Raw genomic sequence first — 17492 nt, 5'->3', positions numbered from 1 at the left:
TGTTTTAATAGTGGTGGAAAGTAAACAAATGTGTGTACATGCATGTTCCTGTCAATATTATGCTTCAGAAATGTATTATTTTATTCTAGTAAAATACTTTGACAAAAACAGCAGGGTCACACTGTGTTCAATTTGTCATGAAACAATGCTTGGACCAATTAGCTCACAGCGAAGTTTCATCTGCCAATCACAATATACCCTAGGGAAATATTCAACCAATCAATACCAGATTTGTACATTTAATTGGAGAGGCGCGGTGCCCCCACTATGTTGTGTTTAGAATTCACTGTGATCTAATCTATTGTCACAAATGAAACCGTAAATTCGAATCTTGAACAAAATGTCAGGAAGAAAATACATTTAACCCACTCTCCTGGACCGCTCGCCCCTTTCTCCACGGCCCGCCCAGTACGCTTATAGCGCACGGAGGACTGTGATGCTTGCTAGTGGAGTTGAAACAGGGTACATGACGACCGTAGTTTTGCCAATTAGTTTAGGACAAATGTAGGTAGCTTGCCACAATGTTCTAACCGGCGAGAGATGTTTTGTTGTTTTATCGTCCCGTCACCGCGCTTTTAGCCACGTTTTATTATGTTTTAACCCGTGCGTTATGGTTTCGTAGGGATGGAAGTAAACGACGTGTCGGTTAGAGAGCAACTTTTCCACAACAGAGTGCGAGAGACTTTTGTAAGTAATTTTAAACCTCGTATAAAAGCATTTCAGCGAGATTTTCACCCGTGCTAACTACATTGTTGAAATAGTTGTAACTATTGTGTTGGTTCAATGAAAACCATGCCGTGGATGCAGTGGTGTTAACTACTTAAGTACAAATACTGAATACTTTTTTTGTGGGGTTGTATCTGGATTCCGTAGGCTACTTTACTATTTATATTTTTTTACTAACTTTTACTTTACTACATTCCTGAAGAAAATGATGTACTTTTTACTCCATACATTTTTCTGTGACACCTAAAAGTACTCGTTAAATTCTGAATGCTTAGTAGGACAGGAAAATGGTCATTCACGCACATTATCAAGATAAGATCTCTGGTCATCTCTACTGCCTGACATCAGACGGACTCACGAAACACACATGCTTCGTTTGTAAATTATGTTGGATTGTACCCCTGGCTAAATGTAAATGGTTTAAAACAAGACAATTGTGCCGTCTGGTTTGCTTAATATAAAGATTTAGAAATGTCTACATTTACATTTGATACTGAAGTATATTTATAACTAAATGCTTTTAGGCTTTAACTCAAGTAGTATTTTATAACTGTAGCCTTATGTTATTACGGGGGACTCTACGGAGACCCTCCCAGCTGGTACTGTGTGTGCCTCAAGCTGGTCATTATCCAGTAATGTAGCTGAGGCACAGCCCAATATTGGACTAAAGAGCTAAACGTTACTCCTTAGTCAAAGCACCTTACGTGTTCTGTTTAAAGGGCGAATTGGCTCTGGAAGCCCAAACAGCCAAATGCTCCATCTAAACGGGAATTGATTTTCAATTGCGGTACGGTTCTATAAACACAAATCCCTCTACTTTAATATCACGTCAAAAATAATTTCACAAATGTACACTTACTGTACACCAAGTTGGGAGCAAGTCACTATTCAAGTCACAAGCAAGTCTCGAGTCACATTCTGAGAACGAGTCGAGTCGCAAGTTTTTTTTTCAATCTCAAGTCAAAAAAATAATAATGGAATGTAACAACTTGTTCACCTACAAAGCTTTGTCTATTTATTGAGGCTACCAGACAGCCCTTTTCATTAATTTGTCTACAACATATGTATAATAAGGGTTCCGTTGAGAAAAATGGACCTCCCTGAAACGACAATGGATAGCACTTACCATAGTGCTTGAAAAAAACAAACAAATGACCCTCCCCTATACCGAAAATAATTCAAACAAAGTGGATAGCAGTGAACATGTCTACCGTTTACCCTTACTACTTGAACAGACCAGAGCCTTGGCTGTGCCATTCTAGAAACTGTTCTCTGTCCTGTAAGCATTTGGCTACATGGCAACGCAGGAATTCTGATGGTTGTGGGTTCGCAGACCATCGTGAACAAGAGTAGGGGTGTAAAGATCTCCTTTTATAGTAAAAGCATCGCAGAAATCTATCATTGTATTTGCAGGTCTGAGGAAAAAAAAAAGAATAAATATTTCATGCAATTCTACTTCATTTTACATATAAGCATAATCTTTTTTTTAATGCCATACACATTACTGAAATTATAGGCCAAGAATGGACAGAGCTAGGTCTATGTGTTTATAGTAGCATATTTCTTCAATGCCAAATCAGTGTCTTGTAATGAAATTGTCCCTGTTTGCAAATAATTACATCTGAGACATCATTAGGAATCTGAGCATGGTACTTCAAAAGTTAGGCCTACATTTCCACCCCCAACACAGTATGCTTACCGACTCAGAAACATTTAAGCTTTAACTGCTGGCTACTCTTCCGTGGCGTAACCCAATGAGAGAAGGTCACACGTGTATCCCCTAAAAGCTGTCTGGGTTTAAACATCTTCTATTGTACAGAAAGTGAATAGTTGAATCAATTTATGGTGACAGAATTAGATTTCTTCCCAAGCAAAGTACATGTTCTGTCTCCTCTGCTATAGATGGTTGTAGCTGTCTCTGAATGTCCAAACAAAACATAATCCCCGTATGCATCGTAGGTGCGTCTTGGTACCGGAGCGCCAAGTCTAGGTATTATACAACTTTTTTGTAGCACAAAGCATTGTGTAACAGCACCGTTATAGATCACTTTATATAATAGGATCTGTTTTATTTTCTTCAATCTTAAGGTAACAATGGGAAGGTCTGTGCTTTTTGCCATTTTCTTTGACTCCTCCTGAACTGCCACTGTAGGCCTACGTAGCACAGCCATGGGTTAGGTAGCACACAAACAAGTTTTTGATCAGCAAGAGCAAAACAAGCTGAGGCTCGTGATCAAGACTATAATTTTATTTTATTTAACCTTTATTTAACTAGGCAAGTCAGTTAAGAATTTGTTCTTATTTACAATGACCGCCTAGGAACAGTGGGTTAACTGCCTTGTTCAGGGGCAGAACGACAGATTTTTACCTTGTCAGCTCAGGGTTTTGATCTAGCAACCTTACGGTTACTGACCCAACGCTCTAACCACTAGGCTACCTGCCGCCCCAAAGACTAAGGAGATGATTGTGGACTACAGGAAAGGAGGATCGAGCACGCCCCCATTCTCATCGACGGGGCTGTAGTGGAGCAAGTTGAGAGCTTCAAGGTCCTTGGTGTCCACATCACCAACAAACTAACATGGTCCAAGCACACCAAGACAGTCGTGAAGAGGGCATGACAAAACCTATTCCCTCTTAGGAGACTGAAAAGATTTGGCATGGGTCCTCAGATCCTCAAAAGGTTCTGCAGCTGCACAATCGAGAGCATCCTGACGGGTTGCATCACTGCCTGGTACGCAACTGCTCGGCCTCCGACCGTAAGGCACTACAGAGGATAGTGCGTACGGCCCAGTACATTACTGGGGCCAAGCTTCCTGCCATCCAGGACCTCTATACCAGGCGGTGTCAGAGAGAGGCCCTAAAAATTGTCAGACTCCAGCCACCCTAGTCATACTCTGCTACCGCACGGCAAGTGGTACCAGAGCGCCAAGTCTAGGTCCAAGAGGCTTCTAAACAGCTTCTACCCGCAAGCCATAAGACTCCTGAACATCTAATCAAATGGCTACCCAGACTACTTGCACCCCACTTCATGCTGATGCTACTCTCTTATCTATTATTAACTACCCACATGTATATAAATGACCTTGACTAACCGGTGCCCCCGCACATTCACTCTGTACCAGTACCCCCTGTATATAGCCCCGCTATTGTTATTTACTGCTGCTCTTTAATTATGTTGCTTTATTTCTTATTTTTGTAGGTATTTTCCTTAACTGCATTGCTGGTTAGGGGCTTGTAAATAAGCGTTTCACTGTAAGGTCTACACCTGTTGTATTCGGTGCATGTGACAAATAACATTTGATTTGAATATCCATTGTGCTGTGTAATGCAGCCCAGTTTTATTTACACCATCCCAGCTATCTTAGATATATAACTTTGCTCTGTGCTTCTCTGAGCATGCACTTCGTAGACTATAGGCTATGGGTTGTTTTATTGTGACCAGACCATTAGGCAATAAGCATCAGAAAATGCATCCTTCCCTACTCCGTATCAAAGGCTTGGTTTGACAAGCTCTGTTTGCCGGAAAATAGCTGCTGGCTAAGGATGCTGCTAGGACACATGCAGCATGTACTTTTTCGCTCTTTACTTTAATTGCCATTTGATCTGGCTTTTGAATTTACCGTTTTTACCGGCGTCTTGGTTTGGTCTTCGCCCAATGTTTTTTTCGTTCAGCTTTTTGCAGCACCGGTCTGGTGAGGTTGAACGCCCCCTCTACTCTCGACAAAAGCTTCTCCCGAGTGGGTATTACTCCTACTCCTGTTGTCTGCTGCACTGATGTTTGGAACCTACCCAGCGTTCTGTTCCCCATCTGCCCTGATCTGTCTCCCCTTTCTGGTACAGGTACCCCTTCCACACTTGCATCCAAAACGCATACACATAAATACACACTCACACCGCAGACTTTGGACTGAACTGCAAGCAATTACTGTAGGCTTAGATGGAGTATATACTGAACAAAAATATAAACGCAACGTGACAATTTCAAAGATTTTACGGAGTTACAGTTCATGTAAGGAAATCAGTCAATTGAAGTAAATTCATTAGGTCCCATCTATGGATTTCACGTGGGTGGATAGGCCCCCCCCCAGATGATCCCGCATGTGAAGAAGCCGGGGTGTGGAGATCCTGGGCTTAGCAAACCGCTTGCCCACACAAAGCCATACACGTGGTGTGCGGTTGTTAGGCCGTTTGAATGTACTGCCAAATTCTCTCTAACGACGGAGGCAGCTTGTGGTAGAGAAATTAACATTAGATTCTCTGGAAACAAAACCTCTGACAAAACTGCACATTTTAAAGTGGCCTTTTATTGTCCCCAGTACAAGATTCTTGATATGCCACACCTGTCAGGTGGATGGGATTATCTTGGCAAAGGAGAAATACTCACTAACAGGGATGTAAACAAATTTGTCCACAAATTTGAGAGATGCACAAAAAGTGTATTTATGGAACATTTCTGGGATTTTTATTTCACCTCATGAAACATGGGACCAATACTTTACATGTTGGGTTTATATTTTTGTTCCGTGTAGATTTACCACGTAAACAGTGGATTCGGAAAGTATTCAGACCCCTTTTACCACATTGTTACGTTACAGCCTTATTCTAAAATGGATTGAATAAATAAAAAATATTCAATAAACACAATACCCCATAATGACAAAGTGAAAACAGATTTATAATTTTTGGGGGGCAAAATATGAAGAAAAACTTAACAAAAATATTAGGTGCATCCTGTTTCCATTAATCATCTTTGAGATGTTTCTACAACTTGATTGGAGTCCACCTGTGGTAAATTCAATTGATTGGACATGATTTGGAAAGGCGCACACCTGTCTATATAAAGGTCTCACAGTTGACAGTGCATTTCAGAGCAAAAACCAAGCCATGAGGATGAAGGAATTGTCCATAGAGCTCCGAGACAGGATTGTGTTGAGTCACAGATTTGGGGAAGGGTACCAAAAATGTTCTGCAGCATTGAAGGTCCGCAAGAACACAATGGTCTCCATCATTCTTAAATGGAAGAAGTTTGGAACCACCAAGACTCTTCCTAGAGCTGGCCGCCCGGCCAAACTGAGCAATCTGGGGAGAAGGGCCTTGGTCAGGGAAGAACCCGATGGTCACACTGACAGCGCTCTGGAGTTCCTCTGTGGAGATGGTTGTCCTTCTGGAATGTTCTCCCATCTCTGCAGCACTCCACCTATCAGGCCTATATGGAAGAGTGGCCAGACGGAAGCCACTGCTCAGTAAAAGACGCATGACAGCCCGCTTGGAGTTTGCCAAAAGGCACCTATAGGACTCGGATCATAAGAAACAAGATTCTCTGGTCTAATGAAACCAATTTTGAACTCTTTAGCCTGAATACCAAGCATGACGTCTGTAGGAAACCTGGCAAACCTGAAGCGTAGTGGCAGCATCATGCTGTGGGGATGTTTTTTAGCAGCAGGGACTAGGAGACTAGTCAGGATCGAGGGAAAGATGAAAGGAGAAAATTAGAGATCCTTGATGACAACCTGCTCAGGACCTTCGACTGGGGCTAAGGTTCACCTTCCAACAGGACAACGACCCTCGGCACACAGCCAAGACAACGCAGGAGTGGCTTTGGGAAAAGTCTCAATGTCCTTGAGTGGCCCAGCCAGAGCCCGGACTTGAACCCGATCGAACATCTCTGGAGAGACCTGAAAATGGCTGTACAGCGACACTCCCCATCCAACCTGACAGAGCTTGAGGATCTGCAGAGAGGAATAGAAAACACTCTCCAAAACAGGTGTGCAAAGCTTGTAATGTCATACCCAAGAAGATTTGAGGCTGTAATTGCTGCCAAAGGTGCTTCAACAAAGTACTGAGTAAAGGATCTGAATAATTATGTAAATGTAATATTTTTTATTTTATTTAAATAAGTTGTTGCTTTGTCATTATGGGATATTGTGTGTAGATTGTCTCCCCCTCCCCCCCCCCTCAATTTGATAAATTTTTATAAGCTGTAACCTAACAAAATGTGGAAAAAGTTAAGGTCTGAATACTTTCCGAATGCACTATACATTTTAAAAGTGTGAAAGCAAGCAAAGCACTCTCCACTGGCGTTAGTTTGGAGAGCGCAAGTGGAGAGATGCACCTATGGTGTCTTCGCCACAGTAGTTAATTTTAGCAACAAATTCCAAATGCATGCGTCATAAGACGACTATCAATTTCGAGCAATTTTGACATAGCAAAAAAACAATGACAGCATGTTTGTGGCTTCTTCAGTTTACACACAGGTGTACGGCGACGCAGATAGCTAATTAGCCCAGGTAGTCCACTATCTTCTGTCTGTTTTCTGTAAGCAAGTCCTGTAACATGGAAATATGACCATGTGGGAACCCTGTAAAGGTGTATATCATTTTAGCCTTTTTGTATTTTTGAAAATTATCACCATTATGAGAAGTTTCTTATGCTTCCAAAACCATTCCGCAAGCGACAAGCTTTCATTTTCAGGCCCTTAACAACCCCCCCATGCCCACAGATGACTGTTTCTTACAATGACTGGTGTGTAATATAATGGTCCTGAGAGCCATTATCAAGGGCTAGCTGAGACACAGAAGGGTGACCCAGGAAGGAGCCCTTTCTTGCATCTGTGGCCCTTCTCTCTCCCCCCCCCCCCTGGGGCCAATGCATGCGTTCAAAGGTCTTAACTCCAAGCCCCATTGCCAAGGGCCCCCTTAAAAAAAAGTATGTGGGATTGGAAGTGATGCAGACAATTACATTGCTGGAAGCTACACTCTATCTGCAATATTTAAGCTGATCTACCCCCCTAGGGGTCTAAGGGCTGTGGCTGTCATGACATTTTGTCAGCTGGTTATTGTCATGCGAAAGACTGCCAGTCTCATGGTAATTTAGCATTAATTAACATAAACATGTTTAGCGTCTCCAGGCCTCTGCATACAAGCCACATCCAAGCCAGATTACATACAGTAGGCCGACTCCTTCTGTTCTTTTGATTTTTTGTTGTTGTTCATATCATGTTTCTTTAAACCTACCATCACAATAAATACATTTTATTTTAGGTGTATATTAAATGTATTTATTATACTTTTTTTCATATGTAGTTCCGAAGGAGTGCAACAGCAGCTTGTATGCGTGGAGGACTGGAGATGCTAAATGTGTTTATGGTAATTAATGCTCAATTACTTTGAGACTGGCAGTCATTTGCATGACAAGAACCAGCTTACACAATTTCATGACTGGCACAGCCCTACTCTCACGCGATACAGTTTTGGAACATTTGGACCTTTTAAATAATTTCTCACTGGTATGGAAGTTTTCAAATGCAGAAGATGCACTTACTGTACGCAGTTTAGTGAAGTTGCACCCTGCTGTATTTTGAGTATCACCTGCCTTCGACCGGAAATGTGGAAAAGAATGGTCCAATGGAAATACGAGAGGATGTTGTACCTCTGCTATAGGCTGTGACAGCTGGGTGCAAGTTTGTTAATCTGCATACAATAAGTGTGTTTTAAAAAAAATGTAAAATATGATTTCTCGCTGGTATGAAAGTTGTCCAAAGGTTTCCAAAGCTGCAAGCGTGGATACTAAAGTTTCGAAACGTTTTAATAAAGCGTTGGGATTGTAATTCACATGAAGCCAGCTGTGTTCTGTACCATCTGCTGAGAACCTAAAAGGGTGGGGGGGGGTGGGTGGGTCCCCTTGGCTTCTCAAGAGCTTAGGTTCGGGATGTTTAATTCAGACTAAGGGTTAGAAATGGGTGATGTTTTATCGGAGCTCAAGGCGAGGCGCCATCTTAGCCATGAGCTAGCTTATGCCTCCTCGTCCAATGCCTTGGTTATATAATGTAATGTTTGTGCTGTATTGAATTTACCTGAAATGTTGACACTTGGCTTCAGCATGTTCACTTCCTGTGAGATGCTAAACTGGTCTGGCTTGTTGGCACTGTACAGCTGCTCCCAGCTTCCCGCTGAACTTCAGACCTGATTTTAGTATTGCTACAACAGGGCACATGGAGATGACCCTTAAACCCACAAAGAACAGCAGTTCTCATGTAGACTTAGCTACACCAGAGCAAGCCTTGTTCCATGAGCCAAATAGATAATGGGTACTGTACTTTTGGCACTGTACAAACTAACGTCTGACCTCATCTAATGACATGTATACTGAAAGAAATTATAAATGCAACATGCAACAATTTCATTGATTTTACGGAGTTACAGTGCATGAGGAAATCAGTCAATTGAAATGCATTTTAGGCCCTAGTATATGGATGTCTAATGACTGGGAATACTGATATACATCTGTTGGTCACAGGTACCTTTAAAAATAAGGTAGGGGCGTGGATCAGAAAACCAGTCAGTATCTGTTGTGACCACCATTTGTCTCATACAGTGTGACAAATCTCATTCGCATAGAATTGATCAGGCTGTTGATGGCCTGTTGAATGTTGTCCCACTCGTCAATGGCCGTGTGACGTTGCTGGTTTTGTGGCGGGAACTGGAACATGCTGTCGTACATATCGATCCAGAGCATCCCAAACATGCACAATGGGTGATATGTCTGAGTATACAGGCCACGGAAGAACTGAGATATTTTAACTTCTAGAAATTGTATACGGATCCTTGCGAAATGGGGCCGTGCATTATCATGCTGAAACATGGCAGGACAAGGACTCCGTGTCTAGTTATCTCTGTGCATTGAAATTGCCATCGATAAAATGGAATTGTGTTCGTTGTCTGTAGCTTATGCCTGCCCATACCTTAACCCCACCGCCGCTCTGTTCACAACGTTGACATTAGCAAACCACTTGGCCATACACGTGGTCTACGGTTTTGAGGCCGGTTGAACGTACTGGCAAATTTTCTAAAACATTTGGAGGTGGCTTATGGTAGAAATGAACATTCAATTCTCTGGTAACAGCTTTGGTGGACATTCCTGTGGTCAGCATACCAATTGCATGCTCCCTCAACTTGAGACATCTGTGGCGTTGTGACACAACTGCACATTTTAGTGGCCTTTTGTCCCTCTGTTATGATCCGGCTGTTTAATCTGCTTCTTGATATGCCACACCTGACAACTGGATGAATTATCTTGGCGAAGGAGAAAAAGCTCACTAATAGGGATGTAAATTAATTTGCAGTTTCTTTTTTTTTTCTTTTGTGGATATGGAAAATTTCTGGGCTCTTATTTCAGCTCATGAAAAATGGGACCAACGCTTACATTTTTGTTCAGTATATTTTTAAAACATTGCATGTTGGGAATCGGATATGTTGTCTAACACCAAGAACTCATCATTCATCCATGACTTCTGAACCACATTTTTATTAAGAGTTTCTCATTCCTTGAGACCCTTATACAGTCTACACTCTGCTTTTACCAGGGTTTTAAAACCAGGCTTCTCAAATTGGTTTCAAAAGTAACTTGGTGCATTTTTTTTAGGTTTCCAATGTTCTTATAATTTCAGGACTGCATATTTATACATGACACTTTGCACAGTGTGATTTTTGACGAGGTTGGAAATAGCCTAATGGGTGTAACATATTTGTACAGCGCTCTCATGGAACAGCCTACCTCAAGACTGTTTTTAGAGGTGCTATATCGTAAGTGGACCCATCAGGGTGTTAAGTCAATATTTGTGTGTTGTTTGTAAGGCAGGAAAATGAATAGGTGCGTATGCAATGGTGCGTTTGCTGAATAAACACATTTTTACAGTTTGCGTTGATGTATAGTGTCTGTTTTTTGAGACGCAATGGGGAATATTCCTTAAACGCAATCCAGACTTTACGCAAACGGACGATTTGGACCTCAACGGAGTACGTGAATGTTTTTAGTCACAAAATAAGCGTCTTCTTGTAGTACATTGCTCGGAGATTGTAAGGTGAATTCTAGGGTGGCATGTAGCCTAGCAGTTGAGCGCTTTGGGCCAGTAACCGAATCCTGGAGCCTACTAGCTGAAAAATCAGTCTGCCCCCTTGACCACAGCACTTAACCCTAATTGCTCCTGTAAATCACACTGGGTAAGAGCTTCTGCTAAATTACTCAAATGTAAATTCCTTGCGCAACGTCTGGGGAAGTTGTGTAGACAAAGCTCTATTTTACAATAACTCGCTTGGTTCAATTTTTTGTTTCTCTTTTGCCACAATTGTTGCACAAAATCATTAAATCTCTACATGCAGTGCATTTGGACCCCTGGACCTTTTGAGCATTTTGTTACATTACAGACTTATTCTAAATGTAATAAACTGCCCCCCCCCCTCATTAAACTACACACTACCCCATAATGACAAAGCAAAAACAGGTTTTTAGAAATGATTTCAAATGTATAAAAAAACAAGACTGAATTATCATATTTACATAAGTATTCAGACCCTTTACGCAGTACTTTTAAAGCACCTTTGGCAGCTATTACAGCCTCGAGTCTTCTTGGGTATGATGCTACAAGCTTGGCACAACTGTATTTGGGGTGTTTTGCCCATGCGTAACTGCACAGCTATTTTCAGGTCTCTCCAGAGACGTTCGATCTGGTTCAAGTCCGGGCTCTGGCTGAGCCACTCAAGAACATTCAGAGACTTGTACCAAAGCCACTCCTGTGTTGTCTTGGCTGAGGGTCATTGTCCTGTTGGAAGGTGAACCTTTGCCCCAGTCAGAGCGCTCTGTAGCAGGTTTTCATCAAGGATCTCTCTACTTCGCTCCTTTCATCTTTCCCTTGATCCGGATACAATCGCCAAGTCCCTGCCGCTGAAAAACATCCCCACAGCATGATGCTGCCACCACCATGCTTCACTGTATGGATTGTGCCAGGTTTCCTCCAGATGTGACACTTGGCATTCAGGCCAAAGAGTTCAATCTTGGTTTCATCAGACCAGAGAATCTTGTTTCTCATGGTCAGAGTCCTTTAGGTGCCTTTTGGCAAACCCCAAGTGTGCAGTCTTGTGCGTTTTACTGAAGAGTGGCTTCCGTTTGGCCACTACCACAAAGGCCTGATTGGTTGAGTGCTGCAGAGATGGTTGTCTTTCTGGAAGGTCCTCCCATCTCCACAGAGGAACTCTGGAGCGCTGTCAGAGTGACCATCAGGTTCTTGGTCACCTCCGTGACCTAGTTCCTTCTCCCCCGATTGCTCAGTTTGGCCGGGCGGCCAGCTCTAGGAAGAGTCTTGGTGGTTCCAAACTTCTTCCATTTTAAGAATGAGTAAGGCCACTGTGTTCTTCGGGACCATAGCAAAGGGTCTGAATATTTATGTAAATTAAAAATGAATTTTAAATGTACTAACATTTCTAAAAACCCTTTTGTGGATATAGCTTGCTTTTGTTATTGTGTGTAGATTGAGGTAAAACAATTAATTTAATAAATTGTAGACAAATTCAAGGTGTCAATACTTTTCGAATGCACTTTTTATACAGCCTATCGCTTGTCATTGTCACCAATCCGCTTCAAATCACGTAATAACTTCAACGTCTGGTTTAGCTTGGCATTCGACTGCTGCATCAAATAAGCAGCATTGATAACCAAAAATAATCTCAGTGACTTGTTCAAACAAACCAAACATTGTAGCCCTATTAGAATCTCCCCCTCCCCCCATGGTATGTTTTTTTAGAAGTAATATCTACAGTGGCAGGGAAAAAGTATAAACTCTTTGTAATTACCTGGATTTCTACATAAATCGGTCAATAGATGATTTTTGCTAAGTCACAACAATAGACAGTGTGCTTAATTTGTGTTATTAGTTTTTTTTCTTGTCTATATTGAATACATTTAAACTTTCACAGTGTAGGTTGGAGAAGGTATGTGAACCCCTAGGCTAATGACTTCTACAAAAGCTAATTGGAGTCAACTAATTTGAAGTCCAATCAATGAGACGAGATTGGAGATGTTGTTTAGAGCTGCCCTGCCCTTTAAAAACACTCAATTTTTGTTTGCTATTCACAAGAAGCATTGCCTGATGTGAACCATGCCTCACATGAAAGAGATCTCAGAAGACCTAAGATGAATTGTTGCCTTGCATAAAGCTGGAAAGGGTTACAAAAGTATCTCAAAGTCAGTCAAGGTAAGACAAATTGTCTATAAATGGAGAAAGTTCAGCACTGTTGCTACTCTCCCTAGGAGTGGCCGTCCTGCGACGATGACTACAAGAGCAGAATGTTTAATGAGGTTAAGAAGAATCCTAGTGTCAGCTAAATACTTACAGAAATCTCTGGAACATGCTAACATGTGTTGCAGAGTTTACGATACGTAAAACCCTAAACAAGAATGGTGTTCATGGGAGGACACCACGGAAGAAGCCACTGCTGTCCAAAAACATTGCAGCACGTCTGAAGTTTGCATAAGAGCACTTGTATGTTCCACAACGCTATTGGCTAAATATTCTGTGGACAGATTTAAACTAAAACTGAGTTGTTTGGAAGGAACATGCATCAAAACCTTATCCCAACTGTAAAGTATGGTGGAGGGATTCTCATGGTTTGGGGCTGCTTTGCAGCCTCAGGGCCTGGACTGCTTGCTATCATCAGAAAAATGAATTCCCAAGTTTATCAAGACATTTTGCAGGAGAATGTTAGGCTATCTGTCCGCCAATTGAAGCTCAACAGAAGTTGGGTGACGCAACAGGACAACGACCCAAAACACAGAAGTAAATCAACAACAGAACGCCTTCTGAAGTGGTCCAGTCAGTCCTGACCTCAACCCGATTGAGATGCTGTCTCATGACCTCGAGAGCGGTTCACACCAGACATCCCAAGAATATTGCTGAACTGAAACGGTATGGTAAAGAGGAATGATCCAAAATTCCTCCTGACTGTTGTGCAGGTCTGATCCACAACTACTGAAAATGTTTGGTTGAGGTTATTGCTGCCAAAGGAGAGTCAACCAGTTATTACATCCAAGGATTCACATACTTTTTCTACCCTGCACTGTGAATGTTTACATGGTGTGTTAAATAAAGACATGACAACGTATAATTGTTTATTAGTTTAAGCAGACTATTGTTGTGACTTAGATGAAGATCAGATCAAGTTTTATGAACATTTTATGCAGAAATCCAGGTAATTCCAAAGGGGTCACATACTTTTTTTTTTTTTTTTTCTTGCATTGTACATGAATCTATCCTATTTTGAAATTGGTGTCGCCCCCAAAAACATTTTGCAGCGTCACACAACAAACACATTTGCAATCTTATAAAGGCATAGTCATTCACAATGTTTTATTAAGAAGTGTAATCGACTGAGTTACATCTAACCTGTCCAAGCAGGAATGCATGACTCAACATATTGATATGCAACCTAATCCAGTGATTGTCATGAATTTTGGGTTGCCAATTTTGATCTTTTTTTAATATTTTACTGTCAAAATAGGGCTTCAGATTTTTCTGATAATTTTTTTTTTTGTTCAATAGAGATGAATTGGTTTTAATCTTTATGTGAACTAAAATGTATATAGACCAAATTCATCACAGGAAGTGGGAACTCAGCACATCAGCTATATCACTAACTCTAAATATAACTCCTACTGCTACTAGCCATGTATTAATCTAACAGTAAATGTAATGTCCTAAAACAAACATTGAAATGAGGCTTGGTGCACTCCCAATGGCCCATGCGCAATTTTTGGTATTTCAAAGCCTTGTCAGATATATTGTTTAACAGTGTGCTTTGAGCTCAATTTTTATTTTACTAGGCAAGTTAGTTAACAAATTCTTATTTACAATGACGGCCTATGATCATTGACAATTAAAATGTATATCAACACAAACCCTCGTCTTTTTAATATGGGCAACAAGTTGCTTTTCCCTCCCAATTGCATTTTGAAATGTTATACTATCACGATGGGGGCAAGAGTACGGAAGGCAGAAGGTAGCTCAAATAGCCTTGTCTCATTCCTCTAATCAATCCTATTGACCAGCTGTAACACCATGTAGGTGTTTTGCCTGATTCATTCATCTTCTCCCCTTCCACAGTTCAGACAGGGCCTTGGTTCTATGATCTGTTGAGTACTAATGTGTGCTTAAATGTCGCTTTCACCTAAGCATAATGCTTCCCAAGTACCACAGACCCAGAAGTTAAACATGCAGCTGACCAAATAACACAAGATTTTAATTCTGGGTTAACCAAGAGTATTTGGCCATTTTAAAGGGGCTTTAGGCCCAGTTCTCATCGATCCTGATACAAACCCCTCATTTTACATCCTTGAAGATGACTTGGAGGTTGGCGTATCAGACAATGTGATTTTTCAAACTGTCTTCTGTCAGACGTCACTCATCTATTTTTCAACTTCCTCTGATCAGAGTATTGCATCAAATATGGTTATTTCCCAAACATGCATGTAGGCCTTTGCATTTCCACACCATTGGTTGGGTTGTTTTTGGCTGTTGTGTGTAAATCTGAAGCCTCCAACATAATCCAGGTAGAATCAGAAATTCCCCAGAGCAGCTGTTTATGCCCCTTACTTTTTTCTATCTTTACTAATGAAATGCCACTGGCCTTAAGTAAAGCCAGTGTGTCTATGTATGCGGATGACTCAACACTATACACTTCAGCTACTACAGCGAGTGAAATCACTGCAACACTTAACAAAGAGCTGCAGTTAGTTTCAAAATGGGTGGCAAGGAATAAGTTAGTCCTAAATATTTAAACTAAAAGCATTGTGTGTGTGTGTGTGTGGAACAAATCATTCACTAAACCTTAAACCTCAACTAATTATTGTAATAAATGTGGAAATTGAGCAAGTTGAGGTGACGTAACTGCTTGGATCGTAAACTGTCAAGGTCAAAACATGTTGTGCCATAGTAGCTAAGATGGGGAGAAGTCTGTCCATAATAAAGCGCTGCTCTACCTTCTTAACACTATCAACAAGGCAGTGCCTACAGGCTCTAGTTTTGTCACACCTGGACCACAGTTCAGTCATGTGGTCCAGTGCCACGGAGTTACAGTTGGCTCAGAACAGGGCAGCACGCTGGCCCTTAAATGTACGCGGAGAGTACATTTTAAGGGACACGGAAATCCCTCATGGCTCAAAGTAGATGAGAGATTGACTTCATCACTACTTGTTTTTGTAAGAAGTGTTGACATGCTGAATGCACCGAGGTTTCTGTTTTTTAAAACTACTAGCACACAGCTCGGACACCCATGCGTACCACCAGAGGTCTCTTCACAATCCCCAAGTCAAACAAACTATGGGAGGCGCACAGTACTACATATCGCCATGACTACATGGAATTCTATTCCACATCAGCTAACTGATGCAGGTGGTAGAATCAGGTTGAAAGAACATAAATACACCTTATGGAACAGCGGGGACTGTGGAGACACACACACACACACACACACACAGACACGCACAGACATGCACTACACACACGTACACATGGATGTCGTATTGTAAATATGTGGTAGTGGGCTGAGAGAACACACTAAATGTATTGGGTAAAGTGTTATGACATGTAATATTTTAGTGTGTGTGTGTGACTCCAGGAAGAGTAGCTGCTGCCTTGTTAATGATCCCTAATGGGGATCCTTAATAAATAGAAATATCCTTTTATTCCACTTGTAAACAGTGTTGCTTGAATTCCAGAATGATCTTGATGATTAAGCCAATCTGTTGATTTGTATTCTGTGCTAAAAGGCTACCTCCATAGTGGACTTGTTCCATTCTGTACCAACTGGCCTCACAATAGAAAGGACCACTGTAATGTGTAAAAAGCTAGGAAGGAAGTGAGCAGTTTCCAAAACTTGCATTTCACTGCTTCAGCACAAAGGTTTATTGAGGGCATGATGTTGAGCCAGCTTTCTGCCCCTACTACCACCTTCAACACAAAAGCTCAGGCAGCATTTGTACTGTATCGTAACTGTGAAACCCACTCTAAACTCCATACCTTGTTCTCATCCGCCTGGTAATCTCAGGCCCCTCAGCCTGTTGTCAACTGCCAGGGTATTGTTGTGTTCAGTATAGTATACTGTAGCGAAACATTTTGCAACGGTATACAAAATCTATTATTATTGGACCAGTTCAATTAGTAAACATGTGTTCCCCTTCAATGACTTAACCCTCCCAGGGTGTTGTGATCCCCCTCCTACCGGTACTTTCCCTTTTGTGGATATAGCTTGCTTATTGCCCAGGTTTAGACTGCACATTGAAATATTTCATTCAGTTTTGTTGGCTAATCTTTGTTATGCTTTTCAAGCAGTGGGGCAGTCCCACTCCTCACGAATGTTTTGTTTATTGAACTAACAGGATAGAAGTAGAGGGGAACAAATGGAATAGAGCTGCTGAAATGGCACTAGGCCAGAAATGAACCCATGCTGCATAGGTACATGTGCCCCTGAGGCAGCGGCTTAAACTGCTAGAACGGTGGTTTCCAACTCCAGTCCTCCAGTACCCCCAGCAGCACACATTTCTGTTGTAGCCCTGGACAAACATACCTGATTCAACTCATCGAGGGCTTGACGATTAGTTGACAAGCTGAATCGGGTACGTTCGTTCAGGGGTTACAATAAAAACGCGTACTGTCGGGTACTCAAGGACCAGAGTTGGGTTCCACTGTACTAGGCCACTAATCTTTTGTTTTGATACTCAGCATTTGTACTGTATCGTAATAGTAACTAGGGCTGGGTGGTATATTGTATTTGACTATATACCGGTATTGATACATGGACCAGTTTTGGTCTTTACTTTATCTTCTAGAACGGTATATGAATGTTTGGTTTGTTAAATGTGATATGCCAGTGTATAACGTCCATTTTATAGTTTACACCGCTACTTGAGTCATCCCTCTTCTAATCTCCATGCTGCTTTCC

At 41.5% G+C, this 17492-nt stretch overlaps 1 protein-coding gene across 1 annotated transcript in view; it reads left to right on the top strand.

Moving 5' to 3' along the window:
• Positions 1 to 271: 271 nt before the first annotated feature.
• LOC115167844 (limb region 1 homolog-like protein) overlaps positions 272 to 17492 on the top strand; it is a 46632-nt gene continuing 29411 nt past the window's right edge. The window contains exon 1 of the mRNA XM_029722526.1: positions 272 to 687. Coding sequence (XP_029578386.1) covers positions 625 to 687 — 63 coding nt within the window. The 5' untranslated portion in view covers positions 272 to 624. The remainder of the gene's footprint in view (positions 688 to 17492) is intronic.

The sequence above is a fragment of the Salmo trutta genome, chromosome 30, assembly GCF_901001165.1.
Source record: "Salmo trutta chromosome 30, fSalTru1.1, whole genome shotgun sequence".
Classification (NCBI taxonomy): domain Eukaryota; kingdom Metazoa; phylum Chordata; class Actinopteri; order Salmoniformes; family Salmonidae; genus Salmo; species Salmo trutta.
Note: the sequence above shows the minus strand (reverse complement) of the source record. Positions and strands in the feature narration are given on the sequence as shown.